Below are 27370 nucleotides of genomic sequence, written 5' to 3' on the forward strand. Positions count from 1 at the left end.
CAGTATGCAGAGACTCAGTTTCCTTTCCCACAAGACAGAAATGCTGCACTGAGCCCTGGATGTTCTGGAATACTAATCACCAGAAAAAATCTCAGCAGAGCATCCTTTGGGAGGTGCCAAGTTGCTGACAGCCCAGCTAGGGAAACCCAAGCTTGGCCTCTGCCCAGCTGACTGTTGTGTCTGGGATTTGATTTCATTCTATTTACAAGCTAATAAATTAGCCTTGTAACTGTTTCCAAAATGCTGGGAGAACCCTTGAGACTCCTGGGTCAGAGACATCACAGCAAGCAGCATAAGCATCAACATGTGTGTTGACTTCCCCTGCCCCTGGGAGCAAAGCAGAGGGTCCAGATGGACCCCACACCTGCGGTGGGTGGCTGCCATCACAAGAGGGACACTGAGCATGGGAACCTGCCACTTTACAGCAAGCAGCAGGCAGGCCTGCTCTTTGTCCTAGAGGGAACCACTACATCACTTCATCTTTCAAGGTGCTCGCTGCAAACCCAACCCTGAGAAATGGCCCAGGGAAACAGCTGCCAGGGCTGTGCGGTCTTGGTACACCCAGCAAGACCTGTAGTGCACAAGACCCCCACGGAGCACTCTCTCTCAACAGTGCACCCCTCTTGGCTTCTAGTGAATTTTCGCATGAGGATGCCGTCAGGGGCTTGGATTAATCTGACAAGAGGCCGGGACCAAATTCACTCAGTTTGTCTCATATGGCATTTAGCTAGGACCAAGAGGCAGTGACTCCTGTTGATATAAGGCCAATCTGCCATCCAGGATCCTGGACTCATCTAGCTGTGAACAATCAGGGCTGATTTCAGACAGCCAGGATGTAATAGGCCAGTCTGTCATCCATTAGGACCCACACAAGGGAGTTCAGACCAACCTGCTGACCTCTGGTGCCACTGCCAATAATTGCAAGGTCCAAAAGTAGCCCTCAGGCCCGATGGAGAGACATGGTGACTCATTCTTTCCCACATGAAGGCTCAGAGTACTGGGCACAGGACATGATTCGTTGTTAAACTTGACTTGGAACACCCCTGCACTGGTTTGGGTAAGCCACATGGGCAGCGCCACTGAGTAGATGCAACCTCAATTGCCATACATGGCATAGCCCAGGGCTGCGTGGGCATAGGAAGTGTGTGATTATGTTATCAGCCAGATTAAAACAAGACTGAGCAGGTCTAAGCATTTGTAAAGGTCTAGGGGTGGGGCCCACACTCAGGCCCGCTGCTGGTGGCATCAGGCGCAGCAGACTCGTTCAGGACTGGCCGGGTCTGCGGGTCACGCTGCCAGCTGCAGGTGCCGCAGGGCTCAGCTGGACCAGGTGCTGGATCTGGAGGAAAGAGCACTGGTTGCTCCCCCCCTTCCCCCTCACCTCCTGGAGTCGGAAGTGTTCCTTCCCCAAGTGCCAGGTTGTTGCTCTCCCTCCGAGGACCTGCAAACCAGTGACTCTGGGATGGGAGTCATCTTTGTCATGACCTACTCACACTCAAACCTTTTGTTTGGAAGGATCAGATGTGAATGGAACAAACATTTTTACAAATTTATAGAGACCATGTGGGCCACTGTAGGGAGACCTGGCAGGCAGAGCACTCAATGACCCAGTGGCTGTTGTCTTCATGACCTGGGACTAGTCGTCCGAGAAAGAATGTAGGGGGCTGAACCAGTGTTAACTTTAATCCGAGGCCCCTTTCTAGTCGGCTGCCATCAGGAGGGTGCACCAACCAGGTGTGCCCAGGCTTGCTGTTAGGGCAAAGATGCATCATACACAGGAATGATGAGGACAGAATTCCAAAATTGTCAAAATAGTCTGTATGAGTCCCAACCCCCTTGACCTGACCTTTACTCAGGAGATAGTCCAGAGATAATCCCTTTCTGGTGATAGCCACATTCAGTGACCAAACTGCCTTGCTTAAAGTGTGTGGACCAGGAAGAGGCAGAGTGAGCTATCTTTGTTGAGTCGATTTTTTAAAGTCCATTTCACCTCTAAATGCTGTCAGCAGCATGAGGATGACAAAGGCCGTAAAATGTCCATTGAACACCTTGGCTATTGGCCTATTATTGGGTAGCCTTTGTAACAAAAAGAGGAGACCAATGTCAGCCTATAAAATGTCCAGAAAACTGAAAACATGGCAGTTTAGTTTCAGGGGCTACAGTGGTGTGGCAAAGAGCCGACCAGACTGGAACAGCAGCATCCTAACCTGGGAAAGTACAGAAGCGAGACACCACTGGCACACCAAGAGGGCCCAAAGGTCCCATGCTGTCAATCTGCCAGGAGCAAGTGGGGCCATGGGGCCTCCCAAACCATGAGATAAACAGAACAAGTTTTGGCAGAAGTGAGTCACAGAGCCTAACTTCTGCATTAGACACACATAAAGGTACTCTATGAAAAACTTACAAAAGTTCACCTGGCCTTGATGGTGTTAGAATTCACTTCATGATCTTCCTTCTGCAGTAGAATTATTTAAAAGTGATTCCCAACAGTTTCTTTTAAAATCTAAACACACTACTTTTTTCCTTCACATGACTAAGGTATGTAGGAGAGACAACTCTTGTTCAAGTAGGCAGAGAAACACGAAAGGACACAAGTGGACTTGAGGGTTGCTCATGGGATGGCAGGGTGGGTGTAGGGGAGAGCCACCAACTATTGAGGAGAAATGAGGACACAGGTTGGTGGGCAGAGGCAGACACCACATCTATGATCTCATGTGACCCTCACATCCACCCATCTTACAGGTGAGGAAACCAGAGGCTCAAAGGAGTTAAGTGACCCACCTGCTGTTGCACAGCTGGAGAGTGGTGGGTGGGGAGTCTCCTCCCAATGCCTAGGCCCACTTTCCCTGGACCACAGGCTCTTCCAGAGCACTGGGAGTCCCAATTTGTCTGAGATACAGCAAGTAGGTTTCACCTGCTCACCAACTTAGCAGGGAGAATGCCAGAGTCCGTGAGCAACGTCTACCATGGACCACAGAGGCTGGGAGGAAGTGGATAAGGTATTTGCCCAACTGCTTCTAGAACAGATTTCTAAGCCCTAACAGATACAAGTCTTTCCCCCAACGTACAGGCATTCCTGAGATACTGAGTTCGTTCCAGACTATCATGAGGAAGCAAATATCACAATATAGCGAGTCACAAGTACTTTTTAGATTTCCCAGTGCATGTAACAGTTATGTTTATACTATACTATAGTCTACTAAGAAAGCAACTGCATTATATCTAAAAAAAACCCCAATGTATATACCTTAATTAAACAATACTTTATTGCTGAAAAATGCTAACCATCACCTGACAATGCAGGGTTGCCACAAACCTTCAATTTGTAAAATTTAAAAATGTAGCACCTGCGAAGCACAGTAAAATAAGGTGCGCCTGTAGAGAATGTGGCCTTTTGACCAGAAGGGATTTCCATGAAGGTCAAGGAAAGGAGGGCTTATTGTCTTTTTATTCCAAGAGGCCAAAGCAACACCTGAAACTATCATGTCAGATTGCATGGGGCCCACAGCCTGGCCCAGCACCTCCACCCACTCCCGGGCTGGGGCCCAGCCTTCTGAGTCACTGAGGCGGGTAGAGGTCCCAGGGCACCTGCCTGACCCCTTGGGTTGCCCAGATGCTGCTCCGTGTTTTAGGAGTACATGTTTGGAAGAAGAGCGAGGAGAAAAAGGGCTTTGAGAGCCTAAAGACAGGCAGGGAACATCTACAGGTAGGCAGCAGAACTAGGACTAAGCTTGGTGGTACCCTGTTCCCATTTCAATAAAGGGACATGTGGAAGGCCTGAGGAAGATGGCAGAGCTGCAGGGAAACTTGAAAATCATGAGTGCCAAAGTGGATCAATTAAAAAAAAAAGTTAGTACGGTGTGACCAGAATTTTTAAAAAGTGAAATAGAATAAAAACAATCAGAGCTTACCACAGGTGGGAAGGCTAAATGTTATTGGTGAAACTTTATGGGCACTCAGCTGTAATGAAAGATGTATTTCATTCAAAAAGATCTGAAAGATGCTTTTTTTTTTTTTTAAGGAGTTCATTTCTAGAATGGGGCATCTCATGTAGTGTCCTGTGGTAATTATGGTAGAGTTTAAATTAGCAGTCCTATAAAGAAAGAAAGCACATGCTGAAATTTATTTTAAAAGGGAAGGCCCTTTTTATTAAACTTGTACATCTTACTTTCTTCCTTTCAGAATCCTAATAAAAAACTTATGCTTCTGCTTACTTAAAAAAAAAAAAAAAGGAAACTATTAAAGCATCACTTTTGTGATGGGAAAGGAGACAATAAGATTCAACATATGTGAAGAAAACTATACCTGGTGCCAAGAAATAAATCGAAGAGGAGCTGACTCCAGTCGAGGGCCAGACCACCTGCAATGCATGCACCCCTTATCTAAGAGGATTTCCAAAGCAAACCCACCCCAGGAGACCAGGGAGCAAGCCCTCTTACCTTGTGAAGTAACAAACAAACCAAAAACTCTAATGATCGCACAAATACAAATCAATCACTCAATTTGAAAAAGTACACATGCATTCGACACTTGTCTCCCCTCCCTTCCCAGGTTCTCTTCATCAACAGCGGGTGGAGGAGGGCAGCCCCTTAGAGACAGGGTGTTCACAGGACATAAGTGTTCTTCACCAGGTGCTCTTTGTCGTCCCCGGAACTCCAGACGGTGCGGAGGGTGCGCTCCTGGTTCCTCCGTGCCACCCTGATCAGGCAGACTACGGAGGCTCCCAGCAAGAGGATCAGGACCATCACGAACAGCCCTGCCAGGACCACCACTGCAGATGAGAGAGAGGCCTCAGAACCAGCAGAATGAGGCAGGCAGCAGCCAGAGTGTCCAGGTGGGCTCAGGGTGAAGACCAGCAGCTCTTGGACCAGGTGTCCCCCCGACCCCAATCTGGGAGTCTGGAGAACTGGCACTGCCTGCCAGAAAGTCATCAAGGAGAGTCCCTACAGTCCTGAGAAGCAGGTTCCTGAAAAAAGGAGGCACTATGCTACGTGCACACAGAGAAGCTATTTGTATTCCCTTTTTTTTTTTTTTTTTGACCAGAAACTCTCCACTTCAACTCTCTCTTTCCCTACCACCTCTCAGGGGATTCAGGCCAAAAGATGCACACTAGGATGTAAAAAGCATACCCCCTTCCCTTGCCCCGACCAGCCACAGAGAAAGATGTGGCCCTGCAGGTGGCTGGGGTGGTACCTGTGGAATGAGGGAAGGGAGACAAGAGGTATTGGAAGCAGGGCCAAGAGGGGACGCTCATGCTCCTAATTACCCAAGTAAATTTAACAGTGGTTGCCCCAGTGCAGTCCCACTGGTCAGTTACTATGCTTTTTTTTTCAGGTGTGGATCCATCGAAGGAATGTAGCCTCCTGTGGCAGCTACCTGGCTCCCTCTCCCCGCTTGGCTGCAGAAGTGGACAGCATCAATCCCCTCTCCATCTCCAACCCTCCAGACCCCCATGCCTGGGCAAACCAGGTTCCAGCTTCATTCCTCTTCTAAAGCAGAGCAGACACATAGGTCAGGCCTGGGCTCCTTAACAGGGAAACAGGTGGAAAGAGGCCAAACCAGTGTGGCAGGTCTTTTGTGCAAACACTACCATCCATGCATGACTCAGGCTCAGAATCAGAAACAAAAGCGAGAAAAGGCCCAGCCTCCTTGTCAGACCAGACTGCTCAGGGACAACAGCACAGACTAGGGCCACACTCCGCCCACACACAGTAAGGGCTCGCCATCTTAATTCATGTCACCCATGACCAACTTTGTACACCCCTCAGCAGCAAAGCTCCCCCCAAACCTGGAGACAGTCTCAGGCCCATGTAGAGCAGGTCCCTGCACAGCCAAAACAGTAGAGTGTGTCCTCTAGTCACCCCCAGGCTGCCTGGGCAGAGACAGCCTCACCCCTAACCCCTGTTTATGTACACTGTATGGTGGGACAAACATCCACATGTTCCAAGCTGCCTAGCCATACTTGTGCAGAAACATGAACTTTCTACCAAAAAGATGTTTACAGTGAAGGATGATGTGTCCAAGACAACATGAGCCTGCAAAAATACAGCCAAAGCTTAGTCAAGGAAGGCAGGTAGAGGTGGGTAAAAGGCTGTTTACCTTTAGTGCCGTGGGGCAGGGCAGGATACAACTGCTTGCCTGGAAGAAAACACACAACCCCGAGGTCAGCTCTCAGGCTTCCTCCCTTAGAGCTGCTCACGCCCAAGGATTCCCCTCAGCCCTGTGCCTTCACAGGGGCTCTTTCTGAGCAATTTCTTCCAGCTTTTCTGAGGGTCTTGAGGCCTTGCCACCTGGTGGGGATCTAGGACACATCTGCCCAACAGCCAGTGCCAAAGCCCACCCTTTACTCACTAGGAAGCCAGAGAAAGGTAGAGCCAATGACAGCATTTCTAAGTCCTTCATCTTAGGGATGGGGAAATGGAGCCCTCTTGGGAGGGCTCATTCGCCCAAGGTTGTTTCCTGGATTTAGGAATCAGGCAGACTCACCGAAGCAGCGCTGCATGCACTCCTCCTTGGAGGGGTAGCTGTTTTTATTGCCCCGGCACCCTCCGTAGATGAAGTTATCACAAGAGTTCTTCTCGGCATTAAAGTACCAGCGTGGGAAGGCTGCACGGCAAGGCCCAGTGACCGCCTCAGCAGTGCAGTATTCTGGGAGTGAGACAGCCCAAGGAGTACAAATGAGTGGGGCCCAGGAGAGGTGAACTGAGCTAGAATGCTGCTGAGCAGCCACATGGCTGCCTGCCAATGGAGGAGACATCACTGCTATAGAAACTTGTCGATTACAGACGTGGCCAGTCTGGCCCACATTTTCAGGTATCTTTCTCTTTATAGCCAAACTAAACTGTTATGGAGGTTCCTCTGCATCAGGCACTCTTGTAGGCACTTTACACGTGTTAAGTTGGTCTCTGAAAGGTCTGAACTAGGCCCCTCATTTCATACTCAGGGGCTCTGAGGCAGAGCTATACAGTAAGCTGCCCACAGCACACAGCTGGTGGGAGGCAGAGCCTGCACACCAGGCTGCCTTGTAAGCACAAGCTTCCTGAGGGCATGCTGTGGCACTTCCTGCTTCCTGCCACCCGGGGCATCCTCATGAGTCCTACCACCTGGGAAAGGCCGGGAAGCCTCGCTCTACAATGTCCTTAATGGAAATCTTCAAGTGTGTCTCAATTCCCAGCTAAGTAAGGAAACACATTTTATCCATATGTGAATATTTCTTAAAAGTTATACCTTCATAGTTGAAAATATCATCGGAGAGGTCATTGGAATCCTGATTTCTGGGAGCTGAAACACAAACATCCATGTCAGGGAAGGCTGGGATGGACACAGGACACATGGCCTAGCCAGGGCTGAGTGTAAAAGGGCCCACTCTGATACCTGGAAGGAAAGGAGTGGAGCCCCCCTCCATGGGCAGCTTTGCTCCATCAGCTCCCAGTCCTAATGGGCTCTACTGCACACACGGACTGAATACTGGATGGGGAGTCCTGCCTGTCACTTCAGGGGTTGCTATGGAATCTAATCCCAGCCATAGTTTCTGGGGTGATGAGGAAGACCAGAGGTATTCACTCTCTGGCACAGGGAGGAGGCCCCTTATTCTCTTAGGGAAATTGTCTTCTGAAACAGGATGAAAACCAGAACTATTATGCTGGTACCTCATGGCTCTGGATGACTTTGCAGAGGCAGCTCGAGAATAAATGGTGAACCCAGGGAAAGCAATGGCCAGGACGGGCACAGGATTCCTAGCCTGGCAAAACTGGAAAGTGACTCTACCCTAACTCTCAGCATTCTGCAAGTCGGCCGACCACTGAGCTAATAAATGCTCACTCTCATGTGGGCACTGATGGCAAAGGACTAGAGCCAAGGCTGCAATCAATGCATGGCCACTGGCTGACTACGGGCCATCCTCAAATGGGGTAGGGGCAGATTCCCTCCCTCCACAGCAGGTCTCGCCCAGCAGAACCCACTGCCTGGGGACTAGCCTTTGAGAACGCTGGGCTGGGCTTGCTAGTACATCTGGACCACTCACCCCAGGCTCCTGATGCAAAGTCCTTTAAGCATAAAGGAGGAATGGGGCAGCTGCTGTCAGCACTACAAAGCAAGCTAACACAAAGCTCGAGATCAAGGACTGCAGTGGGAATTGGAGGCAGGGGTGGCAGAGGACAGAGGACTCAGCACAGGGAGGGAGACGACAAGGACAACAGGAAGCAAAGGAGACAAAACAGGCAAGGAGGTGGGACAGGGCAGCGAAGACAGCACAGCAGGAGAGGCCAGGGGACTTGAGGCCAGCCCAAAGAGAAGGAAGGGGCCTGAGCCCACCTGACAGCAACCACAATCCCGTCCCCCAGGAGGAAGCTGAGGTCAGCCAGGAAGCTCTGTTGAATCCCTCAGCCCTCTTGTCTGCTGGACAATATGAACTCCCCAGTATAAGGAGGCCGGCAAGGAGCCAGAAGCTGGCAGCCCAGGCAGAGCCCCCATCTGCCAATTCTGAGTAAATAGTACCAGGAGATGGAGGCCCTTATACAACTCCCAAAGTACAGATGTCCTTTCATAGTTACCCATCTGGATGGCCCTCATTCCATCCTGGGTCTTTTTAAGAACCTACCACTTGGGACAGAGGAATCTGCTCCATTCCTGCTGGTGGCTGGACCATCAATGGTGTTCTCTACAAGGGGACAAATAAACAACACAGTGAGAAAGCGTACATCCAAGACTGCTGATGAGACAAAGCAAGCTGCGTCCCTGAGCAGGCTTGGTCCTGTGTGCCTCTCACAGCGATTCCCATTTCTCCTTTATGTGGGCCCTTCAATGCACACGCTGGACCACAAGCCCACCAGAACTTGGAAAATAAGGAACCAAGACTGCCTTGTGGGCTAAACTTTAAGATCAACCAGCTTGGGAATCAGAGCAAAGACATGTGAAATGACTTTATAAAAAGACAGAATGGCTTCCAGGGCCAAATAACCTGGCAAACTGTATTAACTCGCCTAATGAATTGAAAAGTGAAGGGGGTGCCCAGCAGTGTGAATGTACTTAATGCCACTAAAATGTACACTTAAAAATGGTTAAAATGGCAAATTTTATGTTATGTATATTTTATCTCACACACACAAAGTTAAAGGGGTGGGGTGGAGAGGTTAGCCAGTTAAGGAAGTGCAAAAAAGGTGGTGCTGGCAAGGTCCAGGAGGGTGGGACCCTCCCCTATGGAGAGGTGTGGGGCTGGTCTAACCTGACGCCATTAAACATTTCTATCACAAACCAACTCTCCTAGTTCTGCCTCTTTCCTCATCAAGCAATCTTCTGGGAATCTGGCTGAGAGATTTGCCTACATGGACTAAAGGTGTAGGCACAGAGATGTAAGTGTCTGGTCTTTCAGTGATTCTGGTTCTCATTATAATTAATTAATTAATTATTAATAAATAAACTGGCATTCTCGTTATCATCTGGCTCCCCAGAGCCTGCCTGCCTGGGGGAGAATATGCTGCCAAAGACTCCAGTGACGAGCTGCCCTGGCAGCTTCAGCTCCTCACAGGCTCACAAGAGAACGCCTCACGAGCCGTGCAGTGGAGCCAGGCTCGGGTGCCAGCAAATGAGCCTTCTGAGACCTCGAGGCTGGGGCCAGACTGGCTGACTTCTAGGGAGACAGCTGTCTGCCTTCTCCCAGCAAAACACAACACCCCGTGGCCCCTTGTAGAGACATTCTGTCCTAAGGCCCACTGTCCACTGCTTGTGTTCTTACAACTTTCTCCCTGAGAAACCAAGGAGTAACCAGAATGGCATGTACATCTGCTACTGTCAACTTTTGATTGGGAAAAGACAGAAAAGGTGGCAAAAATATCTCCCCTTAATTCCTCCCCCGACACTGGATCATAGCTGATGACAGAAAACTACGTACAACAAATGGTATTTTTTTCAGTCACCATGTGGTGAGGTTGCCAGTTACCCCCCTCAAAAGATGAGGGACCCACCTGTACAATCCAAAATCAACACCAGCCACCTCAGCTCTCCAAACACTTGTTGAGCGCCTGCTGGGCACCAGGTATACAAAAATCAATAAAATGTTCCTCAAGGCACCGAGTCACTGCCGGGCTTGTATGCCTGCGCATTATGTTTAAAACTCAGGTCACAGCTAAAGCCACTGTTGTTTTCCTCTCTTTACACATGACTTTAATAAGCTTATCTGACTTCTGAATGCAGAGCTCAAAGCCAAGAGAGAGTTAATATGTGAGGAGATATTAAAACTCGACAAGCATGCAGGGCCCATCTCTGGGCACAGAGGACACCAGCACATCCCGACACAGAATCATAATCCAGAGTCCTAACACTGATGCCAAGCCATCAGGAGAGGATGCATCAATGTAACAATGCTAAGAAAATCATCAATGAAAATCTTTAACAGTTTGGCTGGCCAAATCCTTGGGTCTCTGAACACTTGGGAGGAATCAGGCCCCAGAAAGCCAACATCTCATTGCCATCAGGTCTCAAGGAGTTCCCCAAGGCTCTGTTCAGAGCCAGTGTATACTGCTGTGGGGCTTTAGGTTTTTATTTCAACTGGGAGGCTCTCAGGGTCAATATTATCTTGATTCCACAGAATCCTCCCCTAGTGAGGGCTGGGAGAAGGATGGATTCCAGGAAGTATGTTCTATTTTTAACGTGATTTGTAATTTGGCTGGCTGGGTGACCTCCTCAAGTCATTTAACTCAGAGGTAAAAAGAACCCAAATGCCCAGGAAGCAAGGCGGCAACCCGTCTGAGGGGACCTGGAGGACTCTGCTCATGCCAGGTCTGGCGTGGGACTTGCACTCACTAGTGGGAGAAAGGAAGTCGAGGAGAAGATGCAGTCCTCCCCCGGCTCCAGTCTGTGGCCTACTCTGCCCTTTCTGGGAAGAGGAGGGAGCGTACCGCCGTGAAACCACTGTGTGGGTGACATACACACTGTGCCTGTTTCTTCTGCTTTTTAAAATACCTCCCAGGTTCAGCCATGAGGAACTAATGAAAAGCAAAAGGCATTTACATCCCAATTAATAAACTGCCTCTAGATAATAAAACTTCCCCAACTAGCACTGTCTTACCTGTGACACCAGCACATTTTGCAAGACACTCCTCCTTGGTCATATAATTATTGTCATTCCCTTCACAGCCTCCATACACAAACTGCTGGCAGGATCTGTCAGTGACATTGTACCACCACCTAGGGATGGCGGCCCGGCATCTTCCCACTATCTTTGAAACTTGGCAAAATTCTAAAACACAACGAAACAGAGACCAATTAGCTTGGCAGGGCAATCCTGGAAAGAGAGAACATGCACAGACCTATAGGAGGTGGCCCACAGTTTTCCAGAGCCTTAAGATCTAGCACTAAGTTCCAGTGAGCTGTGTCTAAAGTGTCACCATCAGGCCTCCTTAGCGATTCCCTCCTCATACAGTAAAGAAACGCAACATCTAACAACAAAGATACCAACCGACCCAACTAAATTGAAATTCAGTTGCATGTTGATTTTGTCCCTGCCCTCATTATCAAAGACATACACATCCAGCATAGAAATAAGGCTTTCAAAGGCAACAGAACAGTCTGTAGGATCCTTTTGGATATGTGCCTGTCTCCCCAGACCAAGGGGAGCTTAGCACTGAAAGGCCAGAGCCGGCGATGTCAGGTCAGGAAGAAAGTACTGGTGCTCTTAGCAGCCCCCAGAAGGACCTTTCTGAAACTTCCCTGTCCACTCTCTGCCAGGGTAGGCCACTTCATAGTCAAATTACCACAAGCACCTCAGAAAGAAGCTCCCTAATGCTAGCTCTCCCCACTGCCAAACCTCCAAAGGCAACTCAGGTCACTCCTTTGCTCCAGTGTGGATAATGGCTCCTATCTGAGCAAACCAATATGGGCCTAGGTTTCAAAGTGTCCCAAAATCTGGCCCCACTCTAGTACACGGGAAACAGAACAACTATGTTATAAAATTCCAGCCAGATACATCTGCATGCAGAAGGCCTTTCTCTTTAAAAAGGACAGATACACAAATACTAGAGGTATCACCTGCACTAGAATGAGACTTTCGCCAGGAAACCAACTGGAAAAGGGAGTAACCTGACCATGTGATTCAGCGTCTGCTCTGCACCACCATATCACCCCTCCTGGGACCACAAGTCCACATCACCTCTCTATACTCTGGCCTCCATGGATCTCTGCCTTCTGGCACAAGGGCATTCCAATCTGCGTGGGGCCTAGCACAGGGTGCTTGGTAAACATTTCAAATAAAAACATCCCAGGGCCTTACACGTGGTTATATGCTGTCATTTACTCCTCCTTAGTTGTTTTCATGTTTGCTAGGTTTACCTCACCAACTAGGGGATGCCTTTTGAAAGCAGAGGGCAGAATTTGTGCTTCTCTTGTGTCTCCCCAAATACATCACAATGATGGGCATGAAAACAAATGTCCACAAAACATCTATCTATGGACAAAAAGTTTGGTACTATGCAAAATAAACAAACACCCCCAAGGAACTCCCACACACACCAATAAATCACAGGTAACTAGTACAGCAAAAAAAGCACACTCTAAAGTAAAAAATTCTCTTGTTAATTTGAAAGCAACCATCAGTTAAATCACCAGTTAAAAGTACCTTATCTGGACACTTCATATGAATGCAATCATACAATATGTCCAGGAAAGGCAAATCAACAGAGACAGGAAGTAGATTAGTGTTGGCCTGGAACTGGGGGGGGGGGGGGGGGGGGGGAGTGACTGCAAATTGGCATAGGGATGGATCTTTTGGGGATGGTGGAAATGTTCTAAAATTGGAATGTGGGGATGGTTGTACAACTCTGTAAATGTACCAAAAGTCATTGGATTGTATGCTTAAAACAACTGATTTTATGTATGTAAATATTTAATAAATCAGTTTTTTTTTTAATAGGGGTAACTTTCGTCCGTATAACACATCAACAAGAACCAGCTGGGTGTGCACCTGGAGCAGGGACTTTGTACTATGTGCCAAAGGTCACAAAACATACACAATCAACAAGGCCCAGGGAAGACATGGCAAGAGAGGAGTCCTCTGGTGTGTGATTCTGTCCAACCCACACCACTGTCAAATGCCAGAGGCAGCATTGCTAGCAACAAGACAAGATGGAGAGGACCCACACAGGATCCACTTACGACCTCAAACTGAAAACATCATCAAGGCAAGGAGTGCCCAATGCTCCTGAGGTGGAACAGCCCATCCAACGCCCTGCCAAGCTGAGAACCCTGGGGATCACTGACTCCTTTGTGGCCTTGCTTCCTGAACAGCTTCAGGTACAGCCTTTTTTTAACAAGAAAATCTGAGGGAGGAACTGTACACTTTAAATGGGTCAACTGTATGGAATGTGAATTATGTCTCAATTGAAACAAACACCTGAGAGGGGCCAAACGAAGCTCAAGGCAGCCAGATGGGAACCGCCAAATACCACAGCAGAGAATGCAGCAGGGCGATCATGGTATAAAGGGTGAGAATTCAGTGGCTTTTCAGAAGCAAGAGTGCCAGATACACACTCTGTGCAGGTATAGAAGCCTGAGGGTGTATAAAGAGGAAGAGGGAAAAAGCTTATCTAGGGATGGATGGCAGTTACCTTGGTGAAGTCAACACTGCCCAGAAACTGGCCCTTATCTTTATGGGCTCAGACAAATACTCTGAGTGCCTCTGCGCTCATGGGGCATGAGGATGCTGATCCCTGCTAACAAAGTGCACAAGAGGATACTGAGGAATTAACTGTCAAGCAGGCTGGATGTGTACGCTATCCAGCATACTGCCTCAGAAAGCAAGGTGAAATGGAGCAGGTCACTTGGAGTCAGAGTAAGGAAGTTTTCTGTGGGATTTCTTGTGAATGTCCTCTCTATCGGAGCCTACCAGGCAGACTACAGTGCTTCAGTCAAGAGAGCTCGGTCAAGGTCTGCCTCTGGAATACTTCCTTCCTGACTGCCACTGCTGACCACTGCTTGCTCCTCATTGGAACATCCTTCCTGCAGATGTGATGGGCCCCTTCATCACAAATCCTGTGGGCCTGGGAGGCCACTCTGTCTCGAACAGCTGCTCACATCTGCTCTTAGTGATCACACACTGATCTCATAGCTTAAGTTTCAGAAGCAGCCTTATTTTCAGGTCCCTTGATAAGCGTAAAAGAGCTCTAAGTAGTAGGTTAGTTGGCCAAAGCTAGGTTCAATTAAGATGAAATTTAACCACACCCTTACTGTGTCAAGACAGTCCTCTCTGTGAGTGTGGAGGCTCCCTGTCAAATGGAGAAAAGTCTCATTTTGTTACATGCTTCTACTAACTAAATTGCTTTTAAGCCTCTATGATTCAAATTTTTACGCTCTAGGCTTATGAGAGTGAACTCATGAAAAAGGATTTTGTTTTAGTTTGCTTGTTTCAAGGGAGAGAATGTTTCTTTAGGAAACACAGGCCACATATTCTTCACCTCACTCCACATAACATCAATGCATTTCTTCTTTTGTTGTTCTCCAAAACATTTGTACAAAAAGCCAGAAATACTTTAGTATGTAAGATGGCTTCCATGACTTATCTATCACCTTCCTTAAAAAAAAAACTTAAAGAAAATAAAATACCATACTTTGGTAGACACAGCTTAAAATCAAAATGAACCAAAATGCAGAGTATGATTTATTTCTTGACACCTCATTTTACTGCCTTCACTAAGCCTGACGTGAGGCACATTATGTGCACTATTTCTAATAGTCACAAAACTGTGAATCATGCAGTAACAACCCCCTTTTACAAAAGTGAGGACCCTGAGGTTTGGGTGGGTTAAGCTAAGCAAACAGCAGTGCTGGATTTGAATTCATATTGGTCTGATCAGTGAGCTCCAGCATAAACATAACAACCCCTTGGATGGAAAGAAAGAAAAACCCACCACAGTGACAGGCAGGAAAAACATTCCTCAAGGATTCATCAGAACTAGAGGGCTCACCAAGGCCAAGCCCTTCTGCTGGGTCTGTTTACAGTCACACTCAGTGACAGTCACTGACAGCACCACACCAAAGAACTGGCCGAGGCTGAGGGGGACTTGGCTGGACAATTTTCAGGAAGTTGTTCCTTAATAAATAATTATTATTAAGAGATGACAAAATTATATATCGGTCTTGGAATAGTTTTGGGAAATAACCATGAAAATATGTTTCAAGTCCTATTTGTATGCTCACAAATGTTAGTGCAAAATTAAATGCATCCTATAAGTTTTCAAAACGCAGAGTAAGGAAAACAGGGAAAAAGCTGAAGGGCACCAAATTTGGTACAATCGCTTCAGAATACGTAAAAATGCAATTCCTGCCTTTAGGAAACAGTAACATTTTTTTCTCTTGGATAAGCATTAGAAATGGTTAAATTCATATATTATCTGACATATGAACCTAAATTACAAAACCCTGGCAGGTGTTTTGAACATCAGCTATTACAAAATAGCCAAACAGACTGGTCTTTGTTATAGAAAACAGGTTTCTCTGGTTCTGAAGTCACTAGAGGTTTACCAAAACCAGCCACTGCCTCAGACAACTTCACTCTGTACGTAGTTAGCTGGAATGATCTGCTGCCACCTTCTAACAGGGCCACCACAGAAATGTTAAGCTCTCAGGCACTAACTTTATAGGTTTAAGAAGATGGCATCTAATCATTCTCCAAACATGCACAACTGTAGCAGCGTCTATTGAAAAGTTTAAATGAAATGTTTAAAATATTATGAAAAGTACAGAAAATACCTTAAAATGGGTGTATCTACTCCGCTTTATCAAATTCTAACATTTTAAAGGACCAAAACATGATAGAGCCAAAAACCTCACGTCAGTCCCACCTGTTCTGTCTCCTCCAAATTAACAAGTACCTTGCACTTAGTGTTTTCTTTTAATCATGTTTTTACACCAATTCAGAGTAAGTTTTTAAAACAAGCAAAAATAACTCTCCTAGGATTCTAGTCTACACTTTTTATTCTCATGGGTCCTAAAAACTAAACACCAATTTCTTGCCTCACTGTATCCTAAGAAAGCCCTGGATCATCTCACAAGCTGGAGCCACTCATCGAATGGTCCTCCTCCTCCTTCTCCATCTGTTTTCTCTAGAGCAAAGGTCAGTAAACTTTTTAATGACAGGCCAAATAGTAAACAGGCAGTATAGTGCAAAATCATGCAAAACAATGGGGAAAATTATGACTGTTTCATGATCTTTAAAATTCTTTGCTAAAACATTAAAAACCGTGGGTTATAAACATACAGAATAATTAAAATAAAATGAATATTTATTTAGTGCATTTTAAGTGAAAACATTAGAAACTTGAGAATTGAAGTGCTTAATCTTCTTTGTAAATAACTAAATAAATTACCAAGACTAATCTGAACAGTGCTTGTGAAGGTCTTTGTCATATATTTATGATACAGAGCAAGCATCTTTTCAGTTCACCTTAGTGGTTCGGATCACCTTCTAGGTTTGGATCAGCTTCCAATATTTTATCCTTTGCCCTTTCAGTGCCACAGAATTGCTCTGAGAGTTGCTTGACTCTGTAGGTTTTTGCCAGTGTCCATGGGAACATCAGCCTTTTTGTTACAACCACTTTCCTCATTTCTATGGATAAGCTCCTCTAGCTGCATATCAGTCTCTGATGGTGGCAGTGCCAGCACTCCCACAGTGAGCTCATTCTTCTATCTCCATTTATATGCAATTTGAATTTCACTTCCAGCGTTTTCTCTTTGCTGCACTTTCGTCTTTTTTGGCCATTCTCTTCTATCGATCAACCATTTTTGTAAACTGTCACATGCATGGGGAAACAAGAAGGCAACACAACTACATGCTTTGCTGTGTGTGTATGAACCGAATCGCACATGTGCAGTGACCAATCACCATGCGTATGTGTGATTTAAGTGATTTGTGACTTAAGGGCTAGAAGCTGAAACTTGGTCTGTACTCAAGTATTCACAGTTAATATACTGTAGTAACTGAAAACTGTGCATGTGGAAAATCATGCAAAGCAAGAATTTGCTTTTATTACAGGCTTCATACATGAAAGCAGCCAGAGGTAATGACCAAGGCTGTCATTCCAGTAAAACTTCCTTTCATGTAATTTTTATGTCTTAAAATATTCTTTTGAAGGGGAGGGTATAGCTCAGTGGTAGAGAGCAGGCTTAGCATGCATGAGGTCCTGGGTTGAATCCCCTGCATTTCTGTTAAAAATAAATATATATTAAATATATAAATATAATTAGTAAACCTAATTACCTCCACACACAAAAAATATGTCTTTAATTTTTTTCAACCATTAAAAAATGCAAAAACCATACTCAGCTTGCAGGCCACATGTAGGCAGTGACCGCAAGCTGCAGTTCGCCAATCATTTCTTTAAAGAATGTTTATAAAAACACCCTGCTCAGATTTTCCACCCCCATCATGTTGCATAACTCAGAAAGTCCTATATGTGTGGTCAGAAACTATCACATAGACTCCTAGGGCTCACATTTCTTATAACAACACTGACCACACACTCCTCAGGTTTTATTCTTTGCTAAAAACACTGCAGCACACCCTTCCACCACTAAAAACAGCTCTACTCTTTTCATTAAAACCACTTAGAATTCTAAGGATAATGGGCAAAGGGAAATGATTTGCTGCAATAATCCTCAGATGGCTGAAAATACTATCTGACAGACACACAAAAATAAGAGTAGAGTTCACTCCTCAGTATCAAAAAGCAAACAAGGAAGAGTCAATTAATTGAAGAGTTTCAAAGAACAGGGGTAACTATTACCACATCCACAAGGGTCTGGTGTGCACAGTTTAAAAAAGCTGAAAATTCACCACTAGAACACCATGTTCATGCTAGTGAAATAACTTGTGAGATATCCACATAATCGAATACTCAAGAGTTGTTAAAAACAGGCAAGTGTGTATGTACTGGTATAGAAAAGTGTCCAAGACTAAGAAAGAAAAAAAGCAAAAGAATGGCTTAAATATTATGCTCCCTTTTTAAACTTTTAATTTAGACACATGTATGAATCTAGCTTTAGGGAAAGAGACTATAGGAGGATGAGGCTTTTCCACGGTTCCTTTAGTACAATCTGAGAATTCTAATCTTACAAATACATTTTAATTTTTTTAAGGGCTTTATCTGGATAGTGGATTATGGTCATCCCTTTTGTTTGCTTAAATTTTTCAGTCAAAATACTGTAAACTACCTGGTAAATAAAACTGAATGTACTAAATTCCCTAGTATCTTGAGCAATACTAAGCAATAAGTATTTGGTGAATAGCTAATCTATGTAAGTAGCATAATCATATAATTTACCCTCAAGATCAAGACACTTTAGAGTGAAAATAGTTAAGACACTGGGACATATGGTGGCATAAACTGGAACCCTTCAAGGTAAACTGAGCTGAGTAGCCATCCTACATAGAAGGCACTCACTGTGAACGTGGTCCTTGCCCTGTAGGCACTCACAATTAAGTTAGAGCCACAAGACTGGCTTGGATAGAAGAAAAAAAAAAATCACACAAAGTAAAGTATTATAATTACACCCTAAATTCAAAGGGTTTGTAAGCCATACAAGGTACAAAGGAAATGAGCAAAGATTCTGGTATAGGGGAGTGACAATAAGGAAGAGTCATTTAGCAAAAGTGTGTAGGGTAGAATAGAGGAAGGTGTTCTAGCAAAGGACCAGTGTGTGCAGGAATCCCTGGCTGCCTCTCACTAGCCCGGTATTGGGATGGGAATGGAAGGCAGCTTTCCTTACCTCCCTGCACATGCACTTCATAACAAGAAAACAATAAATGCAACAAAAAAGGTATAAACTTCACAATAAAGCTGGAAAATGTATAAACCTGATCGATATTCTTCAATTCAGCAAGCCCCATATTCTGATTTAGGTGTGGCTAATTAAAAAACCATAGATTTCAGAGGCTTGGAGTATCTAAATCAGACTATTAGGAGCTTAGGAAGATAAGGCAAAGCTCTGATTGTGGACCCATCATATCTGCAACATAATCAGAAATACGTATTTAGTCCCTGCTCCTGTTCCCCTTCCTAATTTAGAGCTCCTAAAACCCTTGTAATTTCCTGAGTGCTGGAGCGTCTGCTATCCTAATATTTGTTCTTTGACTTGGGTTTCTGACAGAAGAACTAAAACCCTGGCAATATCTGGAGGGATAAGACTGTCTTTTTGTATGCTAATGATATAACCAGTGTCTTGGGTGGGAGGACCTAGAAAGCTTCTGGATGGGGGTTGGTTGTCAGAAAAACCAAGGCAAGATGAAAGGGCTGGAACTTTCAGCCCCACCCATTATCCTCCAGGGAGTGGGGAGGGATGGGATATTGAGTTAATAATCATGCCTACGTGATGAATCTTCCATAAAATACCCCAACCAAAGGCATGAGGAGAGCTCCTGAGTAGGTGAACACATCCATGTGCCAGGAGGATGGCTCACCCCAAACTCCACAGGGACAGAAGCTCCTACGCTGGGGACCCTTCCATACCTCTGTCTTCATCTGGCTGCTGTTCATTTGTAATCCTTTATAATAAACTGGTAAACATGTTTCCCTGAGTTCTGTGAGCCATTCTAAGCAAATTATTGAACTGGAGGGGGTTGTGGGAACCCTTGATTTATATAGCAGGTTGGTCAGAATGACAGGTGACTTGTGACTGGCATCTGAGTGGGGGAGGAGCAGCCTTGTGGGAATGAGACCTTAACCTGCAGGATCTGTGCTCACCAGATGCAGTTAGTGTCAGAACTGAGTTAAACTGTCAGACACCCTAATCCACTCAATCTGTGTCTGCAGAGAATGGCCTGATGTGGAAAAACCCACATATCTGGAATCGGAAATATTCTGTAGTAAACAGGAATTTTCTCTTTAAAATCCCTTTAGGTTAAAGTAAAAGCTGAGAATGTTAGCAAGAGAACTAATTTGAAGACATTATAAATGCAACTCAGCCCAGGTTGCAGTAAAGGCCTCTCTGTGTGATTTATATCCATTCTGGATCTAGTTAGTATAAAAGGGGTTTTTTTTTGACAAGTTTGCTAGCAAAATGACCCCTTTTGTGACATCTAGACTTTCGTTTCCTGCTGTGGAATGCACCATTCATTAATCTTGAGGCTATCTTGACAATGGCTTGTTTGGGATTGCTCAATGTCTTGAAATCACTGGTAAGTAATAAAGTGGGGAAATTCAGTTGGCTTTCCCTCCATGGGCCCCGATGAGATAAATTCTGTGGACCTGCAGATGCATTTCTTAAAAACAACTCAAATGCAAGGGACTTCTTGGACACACAGATCAATATCATTAAGAGTGTTGTGAGGATTAAAGGATTTTTTTCATTCTATTGTAAGTGCTTAAAACATTTGGCACAAAGCTTTAAATAAATAGTAGATACTATATTTTTATGAAGACCAGACTAATGCAGGAACAGTGGGAATGAAGTCAAAGAGGATGACAAATTTCACTACAGGTCCAACTGAATGTGGTGACTGACAGGATATAGGGAATACTGAAAACCAAAAGCACAAACTCAAGCCAATGAGTTGATCAAACTAACTCAACCATCACTCCTTCCCTTTTTCTGCTGTACAACCACCTGCCATGGCTGAAGATACAGAATTCCTTAACTTCACCTACAGTAAGGCAATGGTAGACTATCACATAGATCAAAGTCCTGCAACACCACAATATCAGGAGATTAAGAGGTTAGAGATGGGAAGATAAGAAAAATTATGGCTTGGCTACCCATTTGGACTTCAAGTTACCTTTTCCTTAAGGAATGAGAGAATCTTCAAGTTTTCTGTGAGTGAGAGGTACTGAAGATCAGGAATGTGTTCAAAGTTAATTCTACCATGCCAAATTCCAAAGTTGACATTTATTTCATAATCAGTCTTATTTCAAGGTGATCTATAAATCCACCTATTCTGGTTAGCTGGATAGGTTCTACATACTTGAGGGCTTCTGTTTCTACTACAGAAAGCTACTAATTACCCATGTCCTCTAGTTTCAGGTGTCTGGAAGTTGTCATTAGGATAAGTAACTCAGAAACTTTAAAATAACCCCTAGGTATGTATGAGGAAAGAACATTTACAATGACAAATCCAACTTAAATTATAAGGCTCATAAAATCTTGGTGTTTTAGATATAAAATCTTGGCATTTTAGATATAAAATATTTAGACATAAAGGTTTACATTCCATAAACTGTCGGCACAAGGCAAACCACCACTGCTACCCACTGTCACCTCATATTCATCACTCAAGTGGGACTATAAATTCTACCCTTACCAAAATCCATAACTAGAATTATAGAAATCCATCTGAATAATTTGGAAGGAAACAAGCAGTTTCAAAGTCTTTCATGGAATTGTCTGTTAATTCACATTCAGGGGCTCTTAACCTTTTTTGAAATATAGAACTTTTTCAGAAATTGATGAAAGCTAATGGACCCTCTCCCTAAAGCAATGTTTCTCAATCTTTTTCTCACTCTCCCTAAGGTGGCTTTTTAGACTATTTTTCCTAATCAGCCCATTAAATTTCAATACCACAGACATACTGTATATCTGTGTGGCCCTGTAGGAGGTCACAAACTATTGTAATATCTAATATTTTTTCATCATCCCCCCACCTCCACAAGAACATGCCCTACCCTCTAAATGACCAACTCTGGGACACACACAAAGCACCACATATGAACTCAGGGATTTCAAATTAAGGGGCTTCTAAAGCCAGGAACCCAGGACTCTGTTGGTGAGATCCATCTCAAACATTCGCCCTCACCTCTAAAATGGCTTCCCAATAACGAAAAATGTGCTTCAAATAAACTTGAAGGTTAAGTAGTTCCTGGGCCTCAGCATCCAAGTTCCAGAATTCCTTCATAAGGAGTTTTCAAAAAGACCTCATCAGAAACAACACGTGAAATGACATTTGTGACTAGGAACACAGAAGGATGTCCATAATCCAGACACTAGTGCTTCTGGGGGTCATCTGTGAATTCCTCATTAGTCATGTGACCAGTGGACCACCAAGGCCTCTTGGGGTTAAGTCATTTCAGTGTGACCCCTTCAGGGTTCTCTCCTATCTCACACGAATCAAAGGCTACCTCATTACTTATTGCTCTCACCCTCAGAATAGGGCAAACACAGGTTTGGTTGACTAGCCAACTACCTGGAGGCCAGCCTGAGTGTTGCAAATGACTCTGAGGGTAGGTAAAATGAGAAACAGGTAGGGGGGTTGGGTGAAAGAGAAATCTGTTTTATCACAGGCTGAGCTCTCAAATGCCGACCTGGGCCAGGGAATATTTCTACTGGCAAGGGTCCACTTTCCCTTAGTGTACCTAAAGGCAAGCCCCTTAACGTTCTTTAGGGGACTGGCACTATTTGGGTCTCAAAGGCCATGTTTTCAGTACTAAGCACACAAACCTTACCTTACATTTCCTTATAGCACTCATCCCCAAATATTTATTCACTGTTCATTTTTGGGTTTTTGTATTGTTTTCCTCTTATTACACTATAACTGCCATGGATGGGGTGGGGGGTGTCATCTGTTTCCTTCAGTGCTTTGCTTCCAGGGTCTAAAACTGTGCCTGGCACTTGGTAGGTGCTCAATAAATATGTGTTGAATAACTCAGTGATAAATATTTCAAACTGTCCTGGAACCAAACTGTCTTGCCTGCAATTAAAACAAACGCCTCTCCTGTGAAGGACAAGGATACAAGATGCTGCCTTAGAGAACTCCCAGCTGATCACCAACACCAGCTACACTTCCACTCTTATCTGTCATCGTCTCTTTGACCACTCAATTTACCACTATCCATAGAGGTGAGGAGAAGAGAAAGGAATGATGACTAATAACATGCTTATTGGACATCTGCTGGAAAGTTCAGCTCTTTCAGTCAGAGTTCTGGGGAAACTAATTAACCCAGGCGGGTTGATGCAAATGGACGATCACTTGAAAGTGTGGTGGAGGCTCTCACACAAATGCTGCCGCACTTGTCTCCAGTGGAAATTCCCAAGAACAATCAACAAAGGACTATGAGCCAAGGAACCATTAACACAAGTTATGATGCCCAAGGCCTGGCCGAAGTTACTGGCAGCAGGAACTACACTTAACTGACTGCTCCCGAAAGGAATTTTTGAGGTTCTATTCTGAAAAGGAATATATTACCCTGAAAAAGAATATATTATCTGCCCTCATATTCATCAAAATTATGTATTTGGGAGGCACTCCAAATACTAGGACTTATCACCTGAGAAGAGAAAAAAAAATGCACATTTGTGGCCACCTGAAAGGGTGTTCCCTAACAACAATAACATACATACACACAGTCACCGCACTGTACAATTTATAAGGAGCTATTATATTTTACTTACCTCTATTTACTAAATGGGGCATATACTTAACATGGGAGTCGTTAGAAAATACAGAGGGCAGGCCAAGTGAATAAACACAGACTGAGAAAGATGTCCTTTCCAAAAGAAGCACTCAGCACCAGCCCATGGGTACTATGTGGGAACACTGGCCTGGTGCTGCCAGATCTTCATATCTTTCAGGCAAAGCCAAAAATCACAATTTTCCATAAAAAATTTTCAATTCTAGAAACTGTACAAGTCACCTAAAGCCTGTTTGAGGCCTTGTGGGAACAGCCAGTCTGTAATCTCTACATGCATCCATGGTAGAGTGGAACTCTCCCTGAACGCTAGGAACACCCGGAGCAGTATCAGCTTTCCCCCACCTCCCTCTGAAGATGTCTGGAGTCAGGACACTGTGCCAAGCCTCCAAGTGTCCACTACATCCCTCACCCCTCCCTTTCTGCCCTCCACCACCCAGTGCCTCACCAACACTGTCAGTCTCGAGACCACATGACTCTCCTATCACTTGCTTATGACTATATCAGCCCCAGACTCCTGAGTCGCCCTTCATCCCCATACATCCTGTTTTGTTGCCATCTCCCTTCCCCCAACTCCTGGAGTCTCTGGTACTTATGACCTATCTTAAGCAAAACCTTTCATTCCCTCAATCTCTTCTCCGAACATTCTTGCCACTTTCTTACTCTAACTGAACCCAGCTCTCTGCTGAGGATATAGCTTCTTTTGGGCCCTTCCAGGTGAGTGCTGCTTCTACATCAGTCTCCCTCCACTCTCTCAACATCTGACAAATTTCGTCATCAGAGTAAATGTACCCCACCTGTGACTTATCTGCAGCCCCAGATCACTACTCCTCACTTCATGATTTTAGCTGCTGGCTCACGCTCACTCTCACTGCTGCTCCTGTCATCATTCTTGGGGATTTCCAGATCCAGGTAATTGATCCCTCCAACCATCCTGGCCTCTTGGTTCCTAGACTTCCTCTCCTTCAGTGATCCTGTCCTCCCCTCAGAAGCTCCCTTCCACGGTCACACCTAGGCCTTTGTCTCAATAACTGCAGCCTCCTCAGAACCTCAGTTTCATGCATCTCACTCACTGCCCACTGCATCCTATCTTTCTAGTTCATTCCCTTCAAAACCTCAACTCCAACAATCCACTGGTCCTACCACCTTTACACCACCTCTCAGCCCCCTCATGTCTTCACACAGACTATTCTTTGACAGACCATTATGATCTCCCTCTTATACACATTCATTACGCACTCTCCCCCACCTCCACCATACTCATCTGGAGGTACTTGTGCAGCTGTGTGTGGCTGCAGAAACACCTCAACTCTCAGTGGATGACCTTGCTACCAGAGAAAAACCAAAGCAATCAGAAGGGGCAGAGAGAGAGAGAGAATCAAAACAACCTCCTACCTCAAATTAAGCTGTTGAAAGCTTTCAAACAAACAGAACTTCAGATAAGCAAGGGCATTAGTTTACCCAGCCAGACAGGAGTACTTCTGAAAGGTCAGTAGGTCCAGCCAGCTGCAGCAGCCGACAAAGCCATTGGGAACAGAGACGACCTCTGCAGCAAGACCCAGCTCTGTCACTACTGTGTGACCTTAGGCAAGATCTGTAACTTCACCACCACACCAGGTTGTTTCAAGGATTAAATAATGCATACGAGCTCAGGGTAAGCAATAGATGTTATCCCCAAACTCAGTTTTGATAAAATCCGAGGCCACGTAACTGGAAGGTACATCCTAACACAACTTCTTCCTCTAAAAAAGCCCAGAAGGGCTGACAAATTCCAGTTCAGATTGCAAGAATGATTAACACCTGCATTCTTAATTGCCGGTCCTCTGGAGCTGAGTCTCTCCCCACTGGCTCTTGTTTTTTGCTTTACCTTCCCCACTGGCTCTTGACAGCCCCTCTCCCACTGTGACTCATTTTTCCCTCTCTGCCTCAGACATAGGGAAATTAAATCTTCAGAAATCACCACTGGTGATATCTTGGTGCAGACATATCCAACTTTCTCTCTTTCCATCTAATATGCTGGCCTATAAAGCCACCTGGCTCCTGCCTACTTCTCCAACCCCACATTCTCCTCCAATTCCACGCCCCCAACACCTTCCGACTCCAGCCATGCTGGTTGTATTTTCCTCGAATACCACCAAGCTTGTTCCAGCCTCAAGGCCTTCATACTTCATTACTTCCAACTGGACACTAGTCCTCAAGGTCTCCATGTTGCTGCCACCTGCTCATTCTTCATGATAGAGGTCAGATGTCACCCTCCTCAGAGAGCCCTCCCCTGACCACCTGAACTAAAGTGGCCCCCATCATCTTACCTCATCCCTGTTGTCTACTTCACCCTGTTCAATTACATCTTAGTAATTTAATACTGTGGTGAGTGCTCATTATTTAAATGTTTACTCACTGTCTCTGTCTACCCCACTAGAATATAAGCTCCGTACATGCAGGGACCTGGCCTGTCTGAGTCACAACTGTTATCACCGCTGCCAGCACTGTCCCTGACACATAGCAGGGGCTCAATAAGTTTTGCTGAATCAATGAATTCTTCCTTCAAGAGTGTTATTTTCAAAGCCTGCTTGTGCTTAGACGTCTGAAGCAGTTAAGGTTAGACCAACACTTATTCAAAATGACCTTTCCGGCCAAACTTCCTTACACTGTAGAGGTTTAAATTGGGCCTTATCCTCCACCAGCCTCTAACGACCAGTCCAAAGAATCCAAGCCCAGCTTCTCAATGCCAATATTCTTATAAGGGGCTCCCACCCTTGCACCGTGACAAAGTGCCCCCCAATACTTCTGCTTTTCTTCGCCTTCCTTTGGGTATCCACCTTTCTCCTGGGAGGCGCTCTACTGCATATGAACCAGAAAGGTTTCTCAGGAGGCCGCTGTCCAATTTCCAAAGGTGGGGGAGGGGTGAGGGCCTCCTCCCTGAGGCTAAAACTGCCACCAAGTCACCTAATCCAAGCCCCGCCTTCTGAGGCAGTTCTCCCAGGACTTTCTTGGGCCCCGGAACTTTCCGCTGCCAGGAAGAGGCTGGTCTTCAGTTTGGCCCGTCACCCACTTCCTGCCACAGGAACGGTCAAAGCCACTCCTTCTAGGTCAACAGCCCTAGTCCCCTCCCTCCCCCTCAGGAAACTTTTCCCAGCCCGGCTCCTCTGTCTGTCCTCCCTCCCAGGGGCTCCCAAATCTCCTTCTCAAGGTTCAACCTCCCAGGGCTGGCTCCACGACACCCTCTAAGCGTCACCAAGTCGCTCCCAACTTCCTCCCCCGCCAAGTCTCCTCGCTCAGACCGTGCCCAGGCCCCCACGGACCCCAACTTACACCCCCGACTCTGCCCCTAACGCCCCTTCTTCGGCCTCTCGGCCCTCCACTCCTCCCGGGAGACCCGCCCCGAACCTCACCGTGGACGCCACGTTCTCCATCGGCCGCCTCAGCCCCAGAGAGGAGCAGCGATGCCAGCAGGGCGAGGAGAGCCCAGCACCGCTTCGGCCCACACAGCTGCGCCATGACGGGCTCCACCCGGCCGCCCAGGCAAGGCCGCGAGCTGCCAGCCGTTGGGGTCTCGCGATCGGGTGCGGGAAGACCCTTCCCGCGCACGCGCACGGGAGCGCCTCGCGCTCAGGTGCGGGCGTTCGCAGAAGGGTCCGCGAGGTGCTGCGCTGGCTCTCGCCACAGAGGAGGTGCCCGGGAAGCCCCTTTCTCGGACCTTAGGTGTGCGGTCACCCTGCCTCTTTTGCCCACGATGCTTCAGTCCGCTCCTCGCTCGCCCCCGACTCTCCCCCAGTTCAGAACCCCGCTACACCCACAAACGCTTGGCGGGCGCTTGAGGCAATGGCGGCCGCCGGGAAGCAGCCACCGAAGGTGGATGGCCAGGGAGGGGGCGGGGCGCACCTGGCGAGTCGGGGTGTGTAGAGCGCAGGCGCAGGGAGCAGGCACCTGAGCGGCCCTCCTCCTCCCAGAGCGCACCTGGGCCCGCCCTTGGCGCTGGGGTAAGGGGG

General features: G+C 46.1%; 1 protein-coding gene across 1 annotated transcript; it reads right to left on the reverse strand.

The window, feature by feature from the left end:
- Window positions 1–4119: 4119 nt before the first annotated feature.
- SPINT2 (serine peptidase inhibitor, Kunitz type 2) lies at window positions 4120–27244 on the reverse strand. Its single transcript, XM_006180418.3, has 7 exons — window positions 26774–27244; window positions 11066–11236; window positions 8600–8659; window positions 7228–7281; window positions 6487–6648; window positions 6100–6138; window positions 4120–4771 (listed from the first exon to the last, which is right to left on the reverse strand). Exons 1-7 carry the CDS (start codon window positions 26877–26879, stop codon window positions 4605–4607), a joined length of 759 nt encoding a protein of 252 aa, XP_006180480.2. The 5' UTR covers window positions 26880–27244; the 3' UTR covers window positions 4120–4604.
- Between the last annotated feature and the right edge of the window lie 126 nt (window positions 27245–27370).

The sequence above is a fragment of the Camelus ferus genome, chromosome 9 (assembly GCF_009834535.1).
Source record: "Camelus ferus isolate YT-003-E chromosome 9, BCGSAC_Cfer_1.0, whole genome shotgun sequence".
NCBI lineage: Eukaryota > Metazoa > Chordata > Mammalia > Artiodactyla > Camelidae > Camelus > Camelus ferus.

Coding starts and splice junctions, on each gene's coding strand:
- SPINT2 (XM_006180418.3), bottom strand. CDS start 26,879: ATGGCGCAGCTGTGTGGGCCGAAGCGGTGCTGGGCTCTCCTCGCCCTG. Junction 8,660..11,065: donor AAAATGTGCTGGTGTCACAG/GTAAGACAGTGC, acceptor GTCCCCTTGTAG/AGAACACCATTGATGGTCCA. Junction 7,282..8,599: donor AGATTCCTCTGTCCCAAGTG/GTAGGTTCTTAA, acceptor TTTGTGTTTCAG/CTCCCAGAAATCAGGATTCC.